The sequence below is a fragment of the Lepus europaeus genome, chromosome 17, assembly GCF_033115175.1.
Source record: "Lepus europaeus isolate LE1 chromosome 17, mLepTim1.pri, whole genome shotgun sequence".
Lineage (NCBI taxonomy): Eukaryota > Metazoa > Chordata > Mammalia > Lagomorpha > Leporidae > Lepus > Lepus europaeus.
In genome coordinates, this window is record NC_084843.1 from 84,426,903 (window position 1) to 84,448,621 (window position 21,719).

Sequence of the window (21,719 nt, forward strand, 5' to 3'; positions counted from 1 at the left end):
GTCTCACACACTTGTCTCCATATTCCACCCCTCACAGCCACCTGAAAGACCAGTAGCTCTGAAAACCTGAAAGACACTTCCAGGAATTCCCCTCTGCCTGCTGCCCCCTACTACACCCCCATCCCCAGCTCCCTAAAGTATAAAAAGGCCTGGCCCCTGGGAGTCAGGGCCTTCTGTCTGGTGTTCCATCATGGGCACATGGGCAGTTGCAGTTGGTCACTCATCTCTATGGATGTATTTTCTCTGAATAAATTCAGTCTGGCTATAAATTCATACACTGCCTCCTCTCTATTCTGTGCCTCTTTTCCTAATAGGACCTGTCACACCTCTCTGTAACTCTGCTTTTCAAATAAAATAAACATTAAAAAATTCCACTTAACAGCCACCTTCTCTTAAATTTAACATACACAGGCCATGCAGTTTTACAATAGAACACCACTTTCTTCTTAGTAATAGGATTGTAACTATAAGCTGCCCAATCAGCCACGATGCAACTCAAGGTGCTTTTGGATGGAAATTAAACTGAACCACTCGTATTTCATCAGAGGAAGAAATTCTCATACAAACAACCAAATGAGAACTCTTCCAAAAATATCCAAATTACCCGACAGGGAGGTTGAGGTAAAAATCTTAGAATCCTGGGGGCTGGCGCCACAGCTCACTAGGCTAAACCTCCACCTGTGGTGCCAGTACCCTGGGTTCTAGTCCCGGTTAAGGTGCTAGATTCTGTCCTGGTTGCTCCTCTTCTAGTCCAGCTCTCTGCTGTTGAGAAGGGACCTGCACAACCAGCTTTTACTATGCCTTTATTATCCATTGTACTAGTGCTATCATTATTTTAATGTAACCTAAAGTGTAACCATGTTAGCTTGTTAGGCAACCATTAGTAAAAAGAAGCAATGCTAGATGTCTTTGACTTTATAATATGTATTATGTTAATGTTGAGCTAAGTAATCCAGTAACTATATTAAGTTGATTATTGTATGACCCGAACCGCTGCCCATTCCTGGCACTCGCTATCGTACACTCCCCTTCCCTCCATCTGGCCAGCTGTGACCCTACCCTGACCCAGGTCCAGGAATGTAAAGTAATTATCTATACCTATGTTACCGGAGAAATTGCAGGGTTCTTGTCTTCGTGCAAGAAAGAATTCAGGCGTGAGACAGAGAGTAGTGGGAGGTAAAACAGCAAGGTTTATTAAGAAGGAACATCTGTAAGGATGGATGGGCACCTCTCCAGACAGGGCCTGAGAGAGAGTGCCCAGTCCCTCAGACTGGGGGGGGGGGGGCTGCATGGGTGAGTGGAGAGAACACCCGGCCAGGCCAGACGGGCGGCTCAGCAAAGATGCAGAGAGCTGAGCATGCAGTCCAGTTGAGGCTGGGGGTTTTTAAGGAAATGGGTCTTGCTTCCCCACCTCTGCTCCTCTTGGAACAAAGGGCTTTTTGGATGTAAATAGAAAAACTTCTCTTGAAGGTCTGAAACAAAGGACTTTATGGATGCAAATGTTATCAGACCTGAGGAAGGGAGCAGGGTGTTTGAGATGCAGATACTGGGCTGCACCTGGGAGATTGTGGAAGATTTATCAGGCAGGAAGCAGGAGGGGTGAGGGCCTCCACCTGGCAGGTTATCAGGTAGAAGGGGGCAGGGCAGGCAGGATGCGAAATCTGGGCTTCCCCTGAAACATTGTTAGGATGACTTTGAGATGCAGATGCATATAGATGTCTTCTCTTTAGGCCTGTCACACACACATAAGCTCATAACTGACTTCCTACCTAACACCTATAGGGTTCAAAGCTTTAGATAACAACCAGCCACTACCCCGGAGTCAGCAGCTGCGATGTTGGGACTTATCAGAAGTGTCAACTTGATCTACAGCATCCCCTTAACACTTGCTTTTACATGATAATAAAAACTCTGTAAGAATTGGGCTCTGGGCTTCTGGGGGGGGGGGGAGGGGCTTCCTCTCCTGGAGGCACTGAGAGGACCGAGTTCGAACTCATAATAAAAACGACCCTGCTTATTAGCTTCAACTTCGGTCTCTGGTGGTGTGACTTTCGGGGGACCATGGACTTGGGGCATAACACTGTGTCCCAGGAAGGCAGTGGAGGATGGCCCAAGTTCTTGGGGCCCTGCACCAGCATGGGAGACCAGGAGGAAGCACCTGGCTCCTGGCTTCAGATCAGCACAGCGCGCCAGCCGTAGCGGCCATTTGGGGGGTGAGACAACAGAAGGAAGACCTTTCTCTCTGTCTCTCTCACTGTCTAACACTGCCTGTTTAAAAAAAAAAAAAATCTTAGATTCCATCTCCCACAAACCAGTACTACAAAAAATGATCTAAACCAGATCCAAATGCCATGAACCCAAACAGCAGAGACAGAAATTTCAGGTATGCCCCTGGTTCAACTTACCCAATCTCAGAGCTGTTGACACCATACAAAAATGGGAGCCTTTGACTCCCCACAAGGTAGCTAATGCCACAGCGGGAAGATAAAAAGAAGTTCCAGAAAGAGTGCTCTCAGAAGCTGCTGGGATGTCCCCAGAGTCCCAGCCTAAGGGTTAGCTCAAAAGCAGCTCTGGGGTGGAGTTACAAGTGGCTATTGCTCTTCTTACTAATGTGAAAAGGTTAAGCCACTTGAAAAATACATTCCAGAGGCCAGCACTGTGGCTCAGTGGGTTACTGCCCTGGTGTGAAGTGCCGGCATCCCATGTGAGCACTGGTTCTGAGAAGGCACCTGCACAACCAGCTTTTACTATGCCCTTATTATCCATTGTACTAGTGCTATCATTATTTCAATGTAACCTAAAGTGTAACCACGTTAGCTTGTTAGGCAACCATTCATAAAAAGAAGCAATGCTAGATGTCTTTGACTTTATAATATGTATTATGTTAATGTTGAGCTAAGTAATCCAGTAACTATATTAAGTTGATTATTGTATGACCCGAACCGCTGCCCATTCCTGGCACTCGCTATCGTACACTCCCCTTCCCTCCATCTGGCCAGCTGTGACCCTACACTGACCCAGGCCCAGGAATGTAAAGTAATTATCTATACCTATAGGGTTCAAAGCTTTAGATAACAACCAGCCACTACCCCGGAGTCAGCAGCTGTGATGTTGGGACTTATCAGAAGTGTCAACTTGATCTACAGCATCCCCTTAACACTTGCTTGTACATGATAATAAAAGCTCTGTAAGAATTAGGCTCGGGACTTCTCAGGGGTCTTCCTCTCCTGGAGGCACTGACTCGTAATACTGACACGAACTCGTAATAAAAATGACCCTGCTTATTAGCTTCAACTTCGGTCTCTGGTGGTGTGACTTTCGGGGGACCACGGACTTGGGGCATAACTGTTCTAGTCCCAGCTTCTTCTCTTCTGATCCGGCTCTCTGATGTGGCCTTGGAAAGCAGTAGATGATGGACCAAGTCCTTGGGCCTCTAACCTGCATGGGAGGCCTGGAAGAAACTCATGGCTCCTGGCTTCAGATTGGTGCAGCTCTGGCTGTTATGGCCAACTGAGGAGTGAACCATCTCTCTCTCTCTCTCTCTGCCTCTCCTCTCTGTGTAACTCTGACTTTTGAATAAATAAATAAAATCTTTAAAAAACAAAAAGAATAGAAAAATACACCCAGACTTCTGTGCTAGCTCACCAATGTTGTTACCAGACACATAATCCGGCTCTTGATGCTTCAATTCGCCATAGCTGAGTCCTGGCCAGAGGAAAGGCTGTATTTCCAGAAGGCAGCAGCAGTCTCAGGAAAGAAAGTCCTCCCAATCCAAAGAAGCCTTTTGCTACCAAACCATGCAGCACAGAGGATGTTTAAAGGGACAGGGGTAATTGGAGGGCCAGGATTGAAATAAAACAATGAGTCTATTCAATTGACAATTATGTAGATTTTCAGGCTTTGTTCTGAGGAAGGTCCCACCTGCCAGTGAGGGGAGTCCAGGGGGTCAGGTGGGAGGTGCTTTCTGCCTCAGTTGGAGGAGGGTTAGAGTTAGAGTGGGGGCAAAATCCTGCCCTTTCAAATCACCTCCTTTTTCTCAGTAGGCTTCTGAAATTCTTCTGCAAATATTACTCACAAGATTAGGGGAAGGTAGGGTGCCTTCAGTAAGAAAGAGGGAAAAAGCACTTATTGTGGTTACAGTATTACCATGCTGTAAAAGAGGTTATAGGAAGGAGGTGCTGGTGTAAGGACTAATGGGGAGTCCTTATAAGAGTGGGCAAGGTGCTTGCTTCTCCCCAGAACCTGTCTTTTAGCAAGACAGAAGTGGTGATTCCACCCCACCAGTTTCTAGTTTTATCATGAGAATAGCAATGAAGTAATGATCCCACCTTTCTGAGCTTCTAGTTTTATCATGAGAATAGGAAGAATTTGCCTATCCTGAGCCTGGATCAAGGTGCAACTATTTTAAATTAGGCCTCCATCTTGTAACTTGGGCCTGACCAGGCCCTGAACCCTGAGCCAGAAGCTCCTAAAAGTAAATAAATGAACTCCCCTTGTAGTAAACTCTCCTAGCAACTGGATGCACTAATCAATTCTAAGGTTTGCCTTTTTGCCTTTTTTCTGTTTCTTTCTTCTCCAGAACAAAAAGGACTTCTTAGGTGTAAATACAAAAAATTCCTTTCTGAGTTTCCTACTAAAGTGAGACAGGGGAATCCTGGCTTGCTTGGCCAAGGGGCTTCTCTCTAGGGTGCCTGCTTGAAAGGAAGAATGCTTATCAGGCCAGGTAAAAGAGGCAGGACCCCCTGGAAGGTTATCAGGGCCTGTGGGCAGGACTTTGAAGTGCAGATACTGGACAGCACCCGGAATGTTACTGGTGACTTTGAAATGGGAATGCTGGACTGCTGTAGATGTCAATTTCCTTAGACCCTTGTCACACAAATTAACATAGGTTAATTTCTGACTTCCTACCTAACAAAAAGACAGAAGAACCAAGTTATCCTATAACCTTAGGTTTCTAAAATAAAATGGTTTTAATGTCAGGTCACAACAGTCAGAACCAAGGAGGAAGAAATAACTTACAGGAGATGCCTAGAAATTTGACAAAAGAAAATCATCAATTAAGTAGAAACTACTAAAAAGGGAAACTGCATTAAAAATAGATTTCAAAATGAAACTATGACTTATTACAGATATATATATATTATTACAGATATATATATATTACACACATATATATTACAGATATATATACACATATAAGTCATATATATACTTTAAATAACTTTACTGTGTTAGCATGTTGACCAAATCCATGGTTCTCTCTTTGTACTTATATAACAATGTTCAGTTTTGAGAAACTCATAAAAATAATTTTTCTTTTCTTTTTTTTTTTGACAGGCAGAGTGGACAGTGAGAGAGAACCATTACCTGCAGCCTCCCAGTATGTGCATTAGCAGAATGCTAGAATCAGAAGTGAAACTGGACACAAATCTACATATTCATACGAGAGTGTGGACATCCCAAGTGCTTTATTAAGCACTGAAACAAAGACATTTCCCCAAATCAATTAACTTTAAACATAAATGCATAATATAAAGCTTGTTCACAATTTTCCATTCATTCAATCTTGTGACCAACTGGGTTTCTACTGAGTGGACCTATATAATCTGTTCTTGATCAACTGGCACATTTTAGTATAAGAAACGTACAAAGCTCTTTTCTTAATTTGTATTGAATATTCCAGTCTCTCTTACTGCTTACTCAAGTTAACAAGGTTATGAAAATATCCAGTGATACACAATGACCTCAGATTCCAAATCTCAGGAGATCAGTTGACAGCAATATCTTGGCACCACAGAGTTCAATATATAGACCACCTGGCTCACATTAATCACCTACTCAGCAGCACTTTCTAGCATTTCACCTAGACTTAAGAAATGGCTTCTAAAGACGTACCAGATCATGTATTTTCCAACATTCATGCTGTTAAAGAAAGAAATGCCATATATTAATACTTAGATCTGTACCAGGAAGCTATCTGATCAATCTGTTGTTGATCCCACTAGCACTCTGTCCAGCTTCCCAGATCAGATCATTATTTTGACTTCTACCACCAGAGATTGTGCTCATCTATTTCATAGCACTTCAGTTAACTCCAGAATTCAATTAGCATTCATGAAATTTCTCTCCTCTGTGAATTCTGATAGATTATCAGGTTTGGCTTATGGCCAAAGGCTTTTCAGTCATTATATTCATAAAACTTCTCTCTTGTGTGCATTCTCCTGTATTATGAGTTATGATTTATAGCAAAAAGGATTTTCCAGTCATTGCATTCATAAGGTTTCTTCCTGTGTGAATTCTGTCATGGATTACGAGATGTGACTTATGGCCAAAGACTTTTCCTCACTATTACATTCAGAAAGTTCCTGCCCTATCTGAATTCTCTGGTGTTTCATGAGCTGTGATTTATAGCAAAAGTATTTTCCAGTCATTACATGCATGATTTTCTCCTGTGTGAATTCTCTGATGCATTATGAGGTTTGACTTATAGCCAAATGCTTTTCTACAGTCATTACATTCATAGTTTCTCCCTTGTGTGAATTTTCTGATGCTTTATAATCTGTGGCTTAAGACCAAAGGTTTTCCACAGTCATTACATTCATAAGGTTTTTCCCCTGTGAATTTGCTGATGTTTGCTGAGGACTGACTTAAAGCCAAAGGCTTTTCCACAGTCATCACATTCATAAACTTTCTCCCCTGTGTGAATTCTCCGGTGTGCAATGAGATGTGATTTTAAGCAAAAGGATTTTCCACAGTGAATGCATTTGTAAGGTTTCTTCCCTGTGAAACGTTTTTGATGTCTGCTGAGGGCTGAATTAGAGCCAAACGCTTTTCCACAGTTATCACATTCATAAGGTTTTTGCCCTGTGTGAATTCTCTGATGTTTGATGAGGACTGACTTAAAGCCAAAGGCTTTTCCACAGTCATTACATTGATAAGGTTTCTCCCCTGTGTGAATTCTCCGGTGTGAAATGAGATGTGATGTAGAGCAAAAGGCTTTTCCACAGTCATTACATTCATAAGGTTTCTCCCCTGTGTGAATTCTCTGATGCATTATGAGGTCTGACTTCCAGCCAAAAGCTTTTCCACAGATATTACATTCATGAGGTTTCTCCCCTGTGTGAATTTTCTGATGCCTTATAAGGTGTGACTTCTGGCCAAAGGCTTTTCCACAGTCGTTACATTCATGAGGTTTCTCCCCTGTGTGAGTTATCTGATGCTTTATGAGTTCTGACTTCCTGTGAAAGGCATTTCCACAGTCATTACATTCATGAGGTTTCTCCCCTGTGTGAGTTATCTGATGCCTTATAAGGTGTGACTTCTGGCCAAAGGCTTTTCCACAGTCATTACATTCATGAGGTTTCTCCCCTGTGTGAGTTATCTGATGCTTTATGAGTTCTGACTTCCTGTGAAAGGCATTTCCACAGATATTACATTCATGAGGTTTCTCCCCTGTGTGAATTTTCTGATGCCTTATAAGGTGTGACTTCTGGCCAAAGGCTTTTCCACAGTCGTTACATTCATGAGGTTTCTCCCCTGTGTGAGTTATCTGATGCTTTATGAGTTCTGACTTCTTACGAAAGGCATTTCCACAGTCATTACATTCATAAGGTTTCTCCCCTGTGTGAATTCTCTGATGTGTTGAACTTAAATTAAGTTTTTTTCTTAATTCAACTCTCTTGAGAGTAGATGTTTTGTTATTTTTCATAACATGCTGACTCAGATTTTTGTCCTGATTTTTCTGGTTGGTCCAAATCAGGTCATCCCTTTTCATGGCAACTGAAATGAGAAAAAAATAACCATGTCATATAACATATAACTGTTTCTCCTGGCATACTCATTTAAAGAAATGAAGTTACTTGTTAAACAAGTGGTGTAAGATTTTAACAAAATAAGTACAAGTTACTTAGTTATGACCATTATTTGTTTTTTCTCTCCTTAACATGTTAATATATTCAATTGTACCAATAGATTTACCAATGTTCACTCATGATCCTGTTTACTACCTGAATTTTTAACAAGTATGGCAGAATGGCTTTTGTATTCAGATGTGTTAATACACTGCTTGGGATGCCTGTGTAACAAAACTGACAGTTTGAGCTGTGGCTACTTTGCTTCCAATACAGCTCTCTACTTATGTAAACTGGGAGGCAGCAAATGATGGGTCACATGCTTAGGACCCTGTAATACAACAGAGAAAACTAAATGGAATTCCAGACTTTTGGATTCAGACTAGTAAGACCTAAGTTTTGTTGGCATTTGGAGAGTGAGCTAATAGAAGATCTTCTGCCCTTCTCACTGTCATTGTCTTTAACAAAGATGAAACTATAGAAGATTTTTAAAGAATGAACAAATACTTACTAGAAATATTCACAAACTGGCTAGCAGCATATTTTTATAAAAATTGTGTTTTGGGATTCTCTGATATTTCAACCATAAATATGGGAAGGTTTTATTTGTTCATTTACTGCAGATGGAGAAGAATGAAATGTGGGGCCAATGCTGTGGTGCAGAAAGTAAAAGCCCTGGCCTGCAGCACCAGAATCCATATGGGTGCCGGTTGGAGTCCTGGCTGCTCCACTTCTGTCCCAGCTCTCTGCTGTGGCCTGAGAAAGCAGTAGAAGATGGCCCAGATTCCTGGCCCCTGCACCCATGTGGGAAACCAGGAGAGATTCCTGGTTCCTGGCTTCAGATTGGCTCACCTTTGGCCATTGTACCCAACTGGGGAGTGAACCAGTGGATGGAAGACCTCTCTCTCTCTCTCTCTGTAACTCTGTCTTTCAAATAAATGAAATAAATCTTTAAAATAAATGAAATGTGTCTGTACTCTAGACAGGACCACATTTGAGGAACAATATTTGAAACTATGATTTTCTCATATTCAGTCTTCCCAGGGAAACAGCATTTATGAGATATTTTAAATGAAAAATTGACTTTTATTTGCATTCAGTGACAGCTTCCCCATATTCCTAAGGAAACCTGACATCTTCAGCTACTCAGAACTACAACAGGTACAGAAAAGCCCCAATATACTGCCTTGGGTATACAATTCATACCAGTTTAATTTTTTATTTTTATTTTTTAAAGATTTATTTTATTTATTTGAAAGACATTGTTACCAGAGAGAGGTAGAGACAGAGAGAGAGGTCTTCCATCCACTGGTTCACTCCCCAGATGGCTGCAACAGCTGGAGCAGTGCTGCTCCAAAGCCAGGAGCCAGGAGCTTCTTCTGGGTCTCCCATGTGGGTGCAGGGACCCAAGGATGTGGGCCATCTTCTACTGCTATCCTGGGCCATAGCAGAGAACTGGATCAGAAGAGGAGCAGCCAGGACTAGAACTGGCACCCATATGGGAAACTGGCACTTCAGGCCAGAGCTTTAACCTGCAGTGCCATGGTGCCAGCCCCTCTACCAGTTTAAAGAGTCTGTTTCTGCAATCCAGGATATGTTCACCTTCTTTGAAAAGTGTTTTATATATCATTCTGAAATCACCAGCCCTGGTTATCTCTTCTCAATTCTTTCTATAAACACTAATCTGTTATAAATTGTGTTTCTGGAGGTTTTTGATTAGTTGTCTCCTATTTTCACAGAAAACTCCATTTCCTGTGCCTTTCTTATCTTCTTGTTTGTTTTTAAGTGATACCAAAAAATAAGAGAGAATTCATACTTCAAACTCCAGTCTTTAATAAATCTGAGCCACTCAACATAAACCCATGAGGTTACTTGACTTTGGGTCTCAAAATCTCATCACTTTCCTAGTGAGTCTAGGATCACTTATTCTCACATTCCTATACAAGTTCCTGCTTAACGTCATGATTTCTGATGTCACAGCAGGGAGGTGTACTTCTGACCATCTCTTCCTGTTTACTTATTTACTTACCTGAGAGTTGGAGAGACAGAGAATGAGACACAAAGAGAGAATGAAACAGAGGGTTGTCAGCCACAGGATCACTCTTCAAATGTTTCCAGCAACCTATAATTTTCCTATTTATTTGAGAGACACAAAGAATGTGAAAAAAAAAGAAAGAAAGAAAGAAAGAAAGAAAGAAAGAAACAAAGAAAGAAAGAAACAAAGAAATAGAAAAGTTCACATTTACTGGTTTAGTCCTAAGATGCTTAAAATAGCAAGTTCTGTTCCCGGCCAAAACCATAAGTGGGAACTCATTCTGAGCAATGAGTAAGAAACAAGTTTTTATAAGTTGTCAAATTAACAAGGACAGAAAGATATAAAAGTGTAGAGAATGACAAGCTAGAATTTGGAGACTGTATCTAACCTAGAAAACAGCCTCAATAACATCATAAAAGGATTGGAATATTTTTCAATCAAAGAACATGTTCACCGAGAATAAAAGAATTAGAGATAGAAATAGAATAGATACTTAGATATTCTAGAATGCATGTATCTGATGCACAAAACCAGCTGTCCTCAGGAGTAAGACTTGGGAAAAATCCATGGAAACAGCACCATTCAACATCTGCTGCACTCTTTCTGCCTTGGCCTCCCTGCCCAGTATGTGCAGACTGACCTGGAAGGCTTTGATTCAGGCATTCTTCCACTATCCATGGCTCTGCTCCTTGCTCCAACTTGAAGATCAAGTCAGGTTTGGTAGTGCAGTGCCCTATTAATGAAAACAATGTAAGGCTGTGAAATCACTATCTTGGGTTATTTAAAGAACTATAGCTTGGTCCATGGGCTATGCAACAAAGTTCCCATTTGAAACCTTTCTTAGATGGTAGACATTCATATTACTCATGGACTCAAATTCTATACCGGCCCATCACTAAATTTTATAAAGTATTCATTTGCAAGAAATTATTACCATTGAGTGATGGCTGTCACTCACCCAAGGAGAAAAGGCTGCTGTAGGTCTCCAGCATCACATCTCTGTACATGATTTTCTGAGCATTGCTCATTTTCTGCCATTCCTCCCAGCTAAAGTACACAGCCAGGTCTTTAAATTCTATCATCACCTGTAATTGAAGACTTCTGGTCAACATCTCAACTCTGTCACAAAACAGACTTTCAGTTGTGTATCCTGTATATGGGTATGAAGGAAGAAGGAATAATATGATTTCATTTTAGATTTGTTGAAGCATTTGGACAGCAACAGAAAGGCATTGACAGGGAGTCAAACTTATGGTCTAAAGGCAGTGAAAAATGCCCAAGCTGGAGGGAAATAGGAGTTTCAAATCACAAAGGGCTATGTCTGTCAAAGGGAATTGCACAGCAGGCTGAAAGGGGGACAATATTGACTCTTGAATGAGCTATGTTAAGGAGAAGAATATAGAAGTGTTCAAGGAAAAAGTCTAGAAATCATCTATGATGAGAATGAACAGAGAAGAATTTCCAAGAAAATACCATGCACAGTCATTGAAATATGGCAGAGAAAAAATAATTTAAGAGAGGGCAGGCATTTAGCTTAGTGTTTATGATGCTAACCAAGATACTCTACCTCAGAGTGCCCAGGTTGGATTTCCAGTGCCAGCTCAAGTTTCCAGCTCCCAGCTAATGCAGACATGGTGAAGCAATGGTGATGCCACCAATGAGGGAGGCCTAGACTCCACTCCTGACTCCTGGCTTCAGTCTTGCACTACTTCTGGTTGGTATGGTTATTTAAGGAGTAAATAAGTGCATGAGAGCTATTTATCTCTCTCAGGCTCCATCAACTTCTTTCTCTATCAAGCTTATAAATATTTTTAAATAAGAGAAGATTCAAGTAAGACATAGAATAGAAAAAATAGCTTTTGGCTTTGTCTCTGAATATTCTACTGAGAAACATTTGAAGAAATGAAAATACATTATAGCACTGATGGAGACTGTGGACTCAAAAGACTCCATAGCCTTGGCAGTTCATGTCAAGAGCCTCAGGTGATCATTGACATCATAAATAAGAGTGTTCATTTTTAAATTAACAGCAGGAGTCACTGTGTACTTACTTTCCAGGCAGGACCTCTGTCAATGAATTGTACTATGAGAATTAACTGTAAAACTTGTTCTCAAATAGTTTTTTATATTTTGTGTATATGTGTGTGTGTGTGCACAAATCGTTGAAATATTTACTTAGTATAGAATTGGTCTTCTGTGTATAAAGTTAATTAAAAATGATTCTTAATGGAGAGTGGGACTGGGAATAGGAGAGGGATGAGGAAGTGGAGTGGGAGTGAGGGTGGGAGGGCAGGTATGGTAGGAGTAATCACTATATTCCTGAAGTTTTACTTACGAAATTTGTACTCATTAAATAAAAGGTTTCTATAAAAAATAAAGATATTACATGGTTTCCAATTCTGTGGCTTCAAATAAAATTGAAGCTTAAATATAAAAAAAAAGAAAAAATACATTATATCAAATTAAAGTGAAAACAATATAACTATTTGCCCAAAATCAGAGCTTGGGAAAATCTGCAGTACAATCTGCATTTGTGACTTACTGAAAGAAATTCATAGAGATTTGTTTAAGAACCTACAGTAGCAGCAACATTGTGGTGTGGCAGGTTAAGCTTCCACATGCAATGCTGACAACCCAGGTGAACAGATAATTTGAGTCCTGGCTTATCCAGTTCCAATTCAGCTCTCTGCTAATGTGCCTGAAAGAACAATGAAAGATGGCCTGAATATTTGGGTCCCTTCCATCAATGTGGGAGACTCAGATGAAGTTCCAGGATCTTGGATTTGGCCTGGCCCAGTTTTGACCATTGTGACCATTTGGGGATGAACCCATAGATGGAAGGTATCTCTTTCTCCTTGTCTCTCCCAATCTCTGTAACTCTGTCTTTCAAATAAATAAATAAATCATAAAAAACAACCAGGAGTAGATTATTTTCTGCACACATTCCTTATACTATCCCTGAATCTAGTTCAGCTCCTCAAAATTATTAAGGACTGCATTATCCTAACAATTCAAAAACAAGCTTAACTAATTTGCATTTTAGCACTAGGTAACTCTTACCCTTGCAGAATGTTCATGTTTATTTCCAGGGTGGCACTAAAACACTGCCCACTACATCATCTATGTGACAATAAAGATTGTTTCAGATATCATGACCCCCCCAAAATTAGCATAATGTACTCTAAGTTTCAACTCAAAACATGTAACAAATGTATGTTTTCCTATGGCAACAGAAAGATACCAAATTGCCTTACTTAGATGACAATGTTTCATAATCATTCCAAATTCATCAGTAATCTTATTTGTGTATATTCCCTGAGAATAAACTTTATACTTATTTTTGCATTTTAATTAATAAACATTACACATCTCCTAAAATGAAAAATGAAAACAAGCTGAGGAATAATTAAGAAAACCACTTACAAGGGCCAGCACTGTGGCACCTACAGTGCTGGCATCCCAAATGGGCACCAGTTCAAGTCCCAACTGCTCCACTTCTGATCCAATTACCTAAAATTGTGTCTGGGAAAGCAGTGGGAGATAGGCCAAGTCCTTGGGCCCCTACACCCACATTGGAAACCTGGAACCTGGTTGCTGGCTTCAGATCAGCTCAGCTCTGGTCATTGTAGACACTTGGGGAGTGAACCAGCAAATGGAAGACCTCTCTTCTCTCTCTTTCTACCTATCTTTGTAAATCTTGCTTTCAAATAAATAAAATAAATCTTTTGCAAAAAGAAAACCACTTACAGGTGATGTATTAATTTTCTTTGCTCTTGGAAATATCTAGAGGTGCCCAGAATGACACCAGGAAGAAAAGGTGAATGGAAGGAGTTAAAATTGACACACCATTGGCCCAACTAACCAAAAAAAGGAGAAGACCCAAATCAATAAAATTAGAGATGAAAAAGGAAATGTAACAAGACACCACAGAAATAAAAAGTCATCAGACATTACTACAAAGAGTTATATGCCAGCAAACTGGGAAATCTAGCAGAAATTGATATATTCCTGGACACATACAACCTACCTAAATTGAGCCATGAAGACATAGAAAACTAAACAGGCCCATAACCAAGACAGAAATTCAAAGAGTAATGAAGACCGTCTCAAGAAAGAAAAGCCAAGGACCAGATGGATTAACTGCTGAATTCTTTTTTTTTTATCTTTTATTTAATAAATATAAATTTCCAAAGTACAGCTTATGGGTTACAATGGCTTCCTCACCCCCATAACTTCCCTCCCATACACAACCCTCCCCTTTCCCACTCCCTCTCCCCTTCCATTCACATCAAGATTCATTTTCAATTCTCTTTATATACAGAAAATCAGTTTAGTATATATAAAGATTTCAACAGTTTGCCCTCACATAGCAACACAAAGTGAAAAAAATACTGTTGGAGTACTAGTTAAATAACAGTGTACAGCACATTAATGACAGAGATCCTACATAATATTTTTTTTTAAAAATTGATTAATTTTCTATGCAAGTTCCAATTTAACACCAAGTTTTTTTTTCCATTTTCATTTATCTTTATATACAGAAGATCAATTCAGTATATACTAAGTAAAGATTTCATCAGTTTGCACCCACACAGAAACACAAAGTGTAAAAATACTGTTTCAGTACTAGCTATATCATTACTTCACATTGGACAACACATTAAGGACAGATCCCACATGGGATGTAAGTACACAGTGACTCTTGATGTTGATTTAACAATTTAACACTCTTGTTTATGGCATCAGTAATCTCCCTAGGCTCTAGTCATGAGTTGCCGAGGCTATGGAAGCCTTTAGGGTTCACAGATTTCGATCTTATTCCAACAGGGTCATAGTCAAAGTGGAAGTTCTCTCCTCCCTTCAGAGAAAGGTACCTCTTACCTGGATGGCCCTTAACTGCTGAATTCTACCAGACATTTAAAGAAGAACTAACTCCAATTCTTCTCAAGCTATTCAAAACAATTGAAAGAGAAGGAATCTTTCCAAATTCTTTCTATGAAATAAGCACCACCTTATTTCCTAAATCTGAAAAAGATGCAACAGAGAAAGAGAATTACAGACCAATTTCCCTGATGAACATAGAACCAAAAATCCTCAACAAAATTTTAGTGACTAGAATCCAACAACACCTCAGAAAAAGCATCCACCCAGAACAAGTGGGATTTATCCCTGGTATGCAGGGATGGTGCAACATTCATAAATGAATGTGATATACCACATTAACAAACTGCTGAACAAAAATCATATGATTATCTCAATAAATGCATAGAAAGCATGTGATAAATACAACACCCTTTAATAATGAAAATTCTAAGCAATTTAGGTTGTGAAGGAGACATTCCTCAACACAATCAAAGAAATTTATGACAAACCCACAGCCAGCATCATATTTACTGAGGAAATGGTGGAAGCATTCCCACTCAGATCTGGTACCAGAGAAGGATGCCCACTCTCACTACTGCTATTTCAATATAGTACTGCAAGTTTTAGCCAGAGCCATTAGGCAAGAAAAAAAATCAAAGGGGTATAAATTGGGAAGGGAGAAGTTAAACTATCCCTATTTGCAGATGACATGATTCTTTCTTTAAGGGATCCAAAGAACTCCATTAATAGACTATGGGAACTCAGAGAAGATTTTGGTAAAGTAGCAGAAGATAAAATCAATACACAAAAATCAACAGCCTTGTATACAGAGACAATGCCAGGGCTGAAAAAGAACTTCTAAGATCAATCCCATTCACAATAGCTACAAAAAAAAAAAAAAATCAAATACCTTAGAATAAACTTAAACCAAGGATGTCAAAGATCTCTATGATGAGAATTATAAAACTTTAAAGAAAAAAATAAGATACAAGGCATGGAAAGCCAAGACATCATGGAAAAGAAAAAAAAAAGAAGAAGACCTAAATGAAAGATCTCTGGCCGGCGCCGCGGCTCACTAGGCTAATCCTCCGCCTTGCGGCGCCGGCACACCGGGTTCTAGTCCCGGTCAGGGCACCGATCCTGTCCCGGTTGCCCCTCTTCCAGGCCAGCTCTCTGCTGTGGCCAGGGAGTGCAGTGGAGGATGGCCCAAGTCCTTGGGCCCTGCATCCCATGGGAGACCAGGATAAGCACCTGGCTCCTGCCATCGGATCGGCGCGGTGCGCCGGCCGCAGTGCACCTACCGCGGCGGCCATTGGAGAGTGAACCAACGGCAAAAGGAAGACCTTTCTCTCTGTCTCTCTCTCACTGTCCACTCTGCCTGTCAAAAAAAAAAAAAAGAAAAAGAAAGATCTCTGTGAGTGAGATCCCAGTGGAAAGAATGGGGCCATCAAAGAAGGAAGTACCTTTCTCTGAAGGGAGGAGAGAACTTCCACTTTCACTATGACCCTATCGGAATAAGATCAAAGTCAGCGAACTCTAAAGGCTTCCATAGCCCTGGCAACTCATGACTAGAGCCTAGGGAGATTACTGACGTCATGAACAGGAGTGTCAAATTGTTAAGTCAGCAACAGGAGTCACTGTGTACTTACATCCCATGTGGGATCTGTCCTTAATGTGTTATCTAATGTGCAGTGATGCTATAACTAGTACTGAAACAGTATTTTTACACTTTGTGTTTCTACGTGAGTACAAACTGATGTGATCTTTACTAATTATATACTGAATCGATCTTCAGTATATAAAGATAATTGGAAATGAAAAAAAAAAAAAAACAACCCTGGTGTTAAATTGGAAATGGCATAGAAAATTAATTTTTTTTAAAAAAATATTATGTAGGATCTCTGTCTTTAATGTGCTGTACACTCTTATTTAATGCTATAACTAGTACTCCAACAGTATTTTTTTTTTCACTATGTGTTGCTATATGGCGGCAAACTGTTGAAATCGTTACCTAATATATACTAAACTGATCTTCTGTATATAAAGAGAATTGAAAATGAATCATGATGTGATTGGAAGGGGAGAGGGAGCGGGAAAGGGGAGGGTTGCGGGTGGGAGGGAAGTTTTGGGAGGGGGAAGCCATTGTAACCCATAAGCTGTACTTTTGAAATTTATATTCATTAAATAAAAGTTTAATTTAAAAAAAATAAGATACAAAAAATAGAAAAATCTTTCATCTTTATGGATTGGAAGAATCAATATAATCAAAATGTCTATTCTTCTAAAAGCAATTTATAGATTCAATCAGATACCAATCAAAATACCAAAGATATTCTTCTCAGGCCTGGAAAGCATGATGCTGAAATTCATATGGAGACACAGGAGACCTCAAATAGCTAAAGCAATCTTATACAACGAAACAAAGCCAGAGGCATCACAACTGGATTTCAACACATACTACAGGGCAGTTATAACCAAAATGGCCTGATATTGGTGCAAAAACAGATGGATAGACCCATGGAACATAATAGAAACAATAGAATTCAATCCAAACTTCTACAACTAACTTATATTTGATCAAGCAGCTAATATCAATTCTGGAGCAAGGATAGCATATTCAACAAATTGTGCTAGGAAAACTAGATTTCCATATTCAGAAGTATAAAGCAAGACCCCTATGAAGTAGCACCTTGACAGTAGGGACTCCATTTTGGAGCACTTGAGACTCCACTCTGGGAAAGCACCCCCAACACCCCCCCCCCCGTGAGACTCTGGTCTGAAACTATGATCTAAAACAGTAGAACAATAGCAGTCCACTACATCACACTTGGCAGAGCATAGAAACCCCCTAGCATAATTGTTCAAGCTTAAAAGTAAAAAGGTTGCACCTGGGTTAATGATAAAAATGTAATTTGTCTATGTCCTACATATAATTAAAACCAATACCTGGATTAATGTCAGGATTATAAGATTGTAACTGGTATTGTCAAGATTATAATTGATACTAGTTTCGCATAGGTTTTAGTCAGCTTGACCCCAGTAACCATGTATTCCCCCCTGTTCCTAGCAACCATGAATTCCCCTCCCGATTTTGTGGTTTTTGCCTTTATAAACCCTGTTGCTTTAGGCTTCAGGGTCGAGAGTTCTTTAGGGCATGAGCCCACTCTCCACCGCCGGCAAATAAAGGACCATCAAATTTTATCAATGTGTGGAGCTCCTTTGTTCATACTCGCTCAGGTACAACACCTACCTTACACCTTACACAAAAATCCACTCAACTTTGATTAAAGATCTAAACCTTTGACCCGACACCATCACATTACTAGAGAACATTGGAGAAACCCTGCAAGATACTGGCACAGGCAAACACTTCTTGGAAAAGACCCCAGAGGCACAGGCATCTAAAGCCAAAATTAACTACTGGGATTACATCAAATTGAGAAGTTTATGTACAGCAAAAGAAATAGTCAGGAAAATGAAAAGGCAACTGACAGAGTGGGAGAAATTATTTGCAAATACTACCACTGATAAAGGTTTAATAACCAGAATCTACAAAGAGACCAAGAAACTCCACAACAACAAAACAAACAACCCATTTAGAGATAGACCAAGGACTTAAACAGACATTTTTTCAAAAGAGGAAATCCAAACAGCCAGCAGACACATGAAAAAATGTTCAGGATCACCAGCTGTCAGTAATGCAAATCAAAACCACAGTGGGGTTTCACCTCACCCCCATTAGAAGGGCTTTCATACAAAAATCAACAAACAACATGCTGGATGTGGGGAAAAAAGAACATTAATTTACTGTTGGTGGGATTGCAAACTGGTAAAGCCACTATGGAAGACAGTTTGGAGATACCTCAGAAATCTGAATATAGCCCTAACACATGACCCAGCCATCCCATTCCTTGGAATTTACCCAAGTGAAATTAAATTGTCAAATAAAAGAGCTATCTGCACCTCAATATTTATTGCAGCTCAATTCACAATAGCTAAGAAATGGAATCAACCTAAATGCCCATCAATGGAAGATTGGGTAAAGAAATTGTGGGATATGTATTGTATGGAATACTACACAGCAATTAAAAAAAAGATCCAGTCATTGGCAACAAAATGAAGGAATCTGGAAAACATCACATGTAGTGAACTAAGCCATTCCCAAAGGGACAAATACCATATGTTCTCCATGATTTGTGACAATTATCTGAACACATAAAAGGAAACCTGTAGAAGTGAAACTGACACTATGAGAAGCAATGACTTGATCAGCCCTTCTCCTGACTACCGAGGAACAGCTTACTATTTTATTCTTTTTAGTATTTTTTCTTAAATTTAGTTTATTTACTTGAAAGACATAGTCACAGAGAGAGGTAGAGGCCGAGAGAGAGGTCTTCCATCCACTGGTTCACTCCCCGGATGGCCACAACAGCTGGAGATGCATCGAACTGAAGCCAGGAGCCAGGAGCTTCCTCCAGGTCTCCCACATGGGTGCAGGGACCCAAGGACTTGGGCCATCTTCCATTGCCTTCCCAGGCCATAGGAAAGAGCTGGGCTAGAAGTGGAGCAGCTGGGACTAGAACTGGCACCCATATGGGATGCCAGTGCTTCAGGCCAGGGCATTAACCCACTGCATCATAGCACCAGCCCCCCCCCCTTTTTTTTTTATTATTTTCTTTTTCTACTTATTATCTTTGGTTGAACTCTTTACTTAACACATAATTAAACTTAGGTGTTTAAATCCAATTGAAAATTGATCCCTGTTAAAAATAAGAGTGGGAATAAGAGATGGAGGAGATATATAGCTTGGCATATGTTCCCCTGAATTCACCCCTAAGAGTAAAGCTGAAAACTTGCCATGGGACTCCAAATCCCATTAAGTTAGCAGGTACCAATGTCATCTTACTAGTTAAAGTGATCAGTTTAAGTTCATAACTGATCCTAAAGATAGGATTAAGTGTCAAAACGGTCACATAAATAAGACCAAGTGTCTGGTAATAATAATAGATAGAATTAAAAAGGAGAGAATGATCCAACATGGAAAGCAAGCCACACAGCAGACTCACACAATGACTAATGTCCTAAACAGCACTCTGGCCTCAGAATCAGCCCTTAAGACATTTGGATCTGGCTTTTGCTCCTCATGTAGGACCTTGGTCCTTAATGTGTTATACTATGCAAAATAATGGTAAAACTACTATTCAAACAATACTTTGTGTGTCTGTGTGGGTGCAAACTGTTGAAATCTTTGCTTAGTATATACTAAGTTGATCTTCTGTATATAAAGATATTTAAAAATAAACCATAATGAAGAATGGGATGGGAGAGGGAGTCGGAAGTGGGATGGTTTGGGAGTAGGAAGGCTGGTATAGGGGTAAGAACTGCTATAATCCAAAAGTATTGCTTATGAAATTTATATTTTTTTAAAGAGAAGGTTTCTATTAAAGAAAAACAAAGTAAAAAAAAAAATTGCCGCTACTCATCACTAATGGAAATATACACTAATGTACAAACCAGCATTTTCTAATCATGTTTTACTTTCTAATAAATTTATTCACTAATATATTCTGTAAAAACAGAGGTAACACTGAATGTCACCTTTACCCACATGCACTAAAGGCCTGTTCCCTGAATTAACCATATTAGGTAGGCAGACATGCTACATAGATTTCCTCAAGAATTAATAGCCATATTCACAAATTAGTGTAGAATATATCATGCAGAGGAAAAGTCACATTTTCTAAAGATTTTATTTATTTGCTGGCGCCGTGGCTCAACAGGCTAATCCTCCGCCTTGTGGTGCCGGCACACCGGGTTCTAGTCCCGGTAAGGGCGCCAGATTCTGTCCCAGTTGCCCCTCTTCCAGGCCGGCTCTCTGCTGTGGCCAGGGAGTGCAGTGGAGGATGGCCCAAGTGCTTGGGACCTGCACACCATGGGAGACCAGAAGAAGCACCTGGCTCCTGCCATTGGATCAGCATGGCACACCGGCCACAGCGCGCCAGCTGCGGCAGCCATTGGAGGGTGAACCAACGGCAAAAGGAAGACCTGTCTCTCTCCCTCACTGTCCACTCTGCCTGTCAAAAAAAAAAAAAAAAAGATTTTATTTATTTATTTTGACAGGCTGATTTAGACAGAGAGAGAGAGAGACAGAGAGAAAGGTCTTCCTTTACCGTTGGTTCACACCCCAGTGGCTGCTGCAGCCGGCACACTGTGGCCAGCATGCTGTGGCCAGCACACTACACTGATCCAAAGCCAGGATCCAGATGCTTCTCCTGGTCTCCCATGCAGGTACAGGGCCCAAGGACTTGGGCCATCCTCCACTGCACTCCCGGGCCACAGCAGAGAGCTGGCCTGGAAGAGGGGCATCTGGGACAGAATCTGGTGCCCCAACTGGGACTAGAACCCAGTGTGCCAGTGTCACAGGTGGAGGATTAGCCTAGTGAGCCATGGCGCCGGCCAAGATTTTATTTATTTATTTGAGAGGTAGAGTTACAGACAGTGAGAGGGAGAAACAGAGAGAAAGGTCTTCCATCTATTGATTCACTCCCCAAATGGCGACTACTGTTGCAGCTGCACCAATCTGAAGCCAGGAGCCAGGTGCTTCCTCTTGGTCTCCCACATGCATGCAGAAGCCCAAGCACTTGGGCCATCCTCCACTGTTCCCCCAGCCCACAGCAGAGAGCTGGATGAGAAGAGGAGCAGCTGAGGCCAGAACCAGTGCCCACATGGGATGCCAGCACCTCAGGCAGAGGATAAACCCACTGCACCATGGCACTGACCCCAAGAAGTCATATTTTATGTGGAATTGAATTTAGAATATTTCTGATCCATTATGTAGACTGATCTGTATTATTGTAAGGTGTCAATGTCTTTGTTATGTTCCTCATAGCTGTTTATTTAAAAAAAATAGTGGATATATTATATATACACCCAATGGAGCTTGGATTTTATTATTTTCCTAGTTCTCTTCA

The 21,719-nt window shown here is 40.5% G+C and overlaps 1 protein-coding gene across 1 annotated transcript in view; it reads right to left on the reverse strand.

Annotated features, from left to right (window-relative positions):
• Positions 1-5,451: 5,451 nt before the first annotated feature.
• The window catches only part of LOC133775746 (zinc finger protein OZF-like), a 53,930-nt gene continuing 37,662 nt past the window's right edge, over positions 5,452-21,719 (reverse strand). Inside the window, exons 3-5 of the mRNA XM_062214251.1 lie at positions 10,844-11,035; positions 10,526-10,618; positions 5,452-7,779 (exon numbers count right to left, since the gene is read on the reverse strand). Of these exons, the coding sequence (XP_062070235.1) occupies positions 6,599-7,779; positions 10,526-10,618; positions 10,844-10,997 (1,428 nt within the window). The 5' untranslated portion in view covers positions 10,998-11,035 and the 3' untranslated portion in view covers positions 5,452-6,598. The remainder of the gene's footprint in view (positions 7,780-10,525; positions 10,619-10,843; positions 11,036-21,719) is intronic.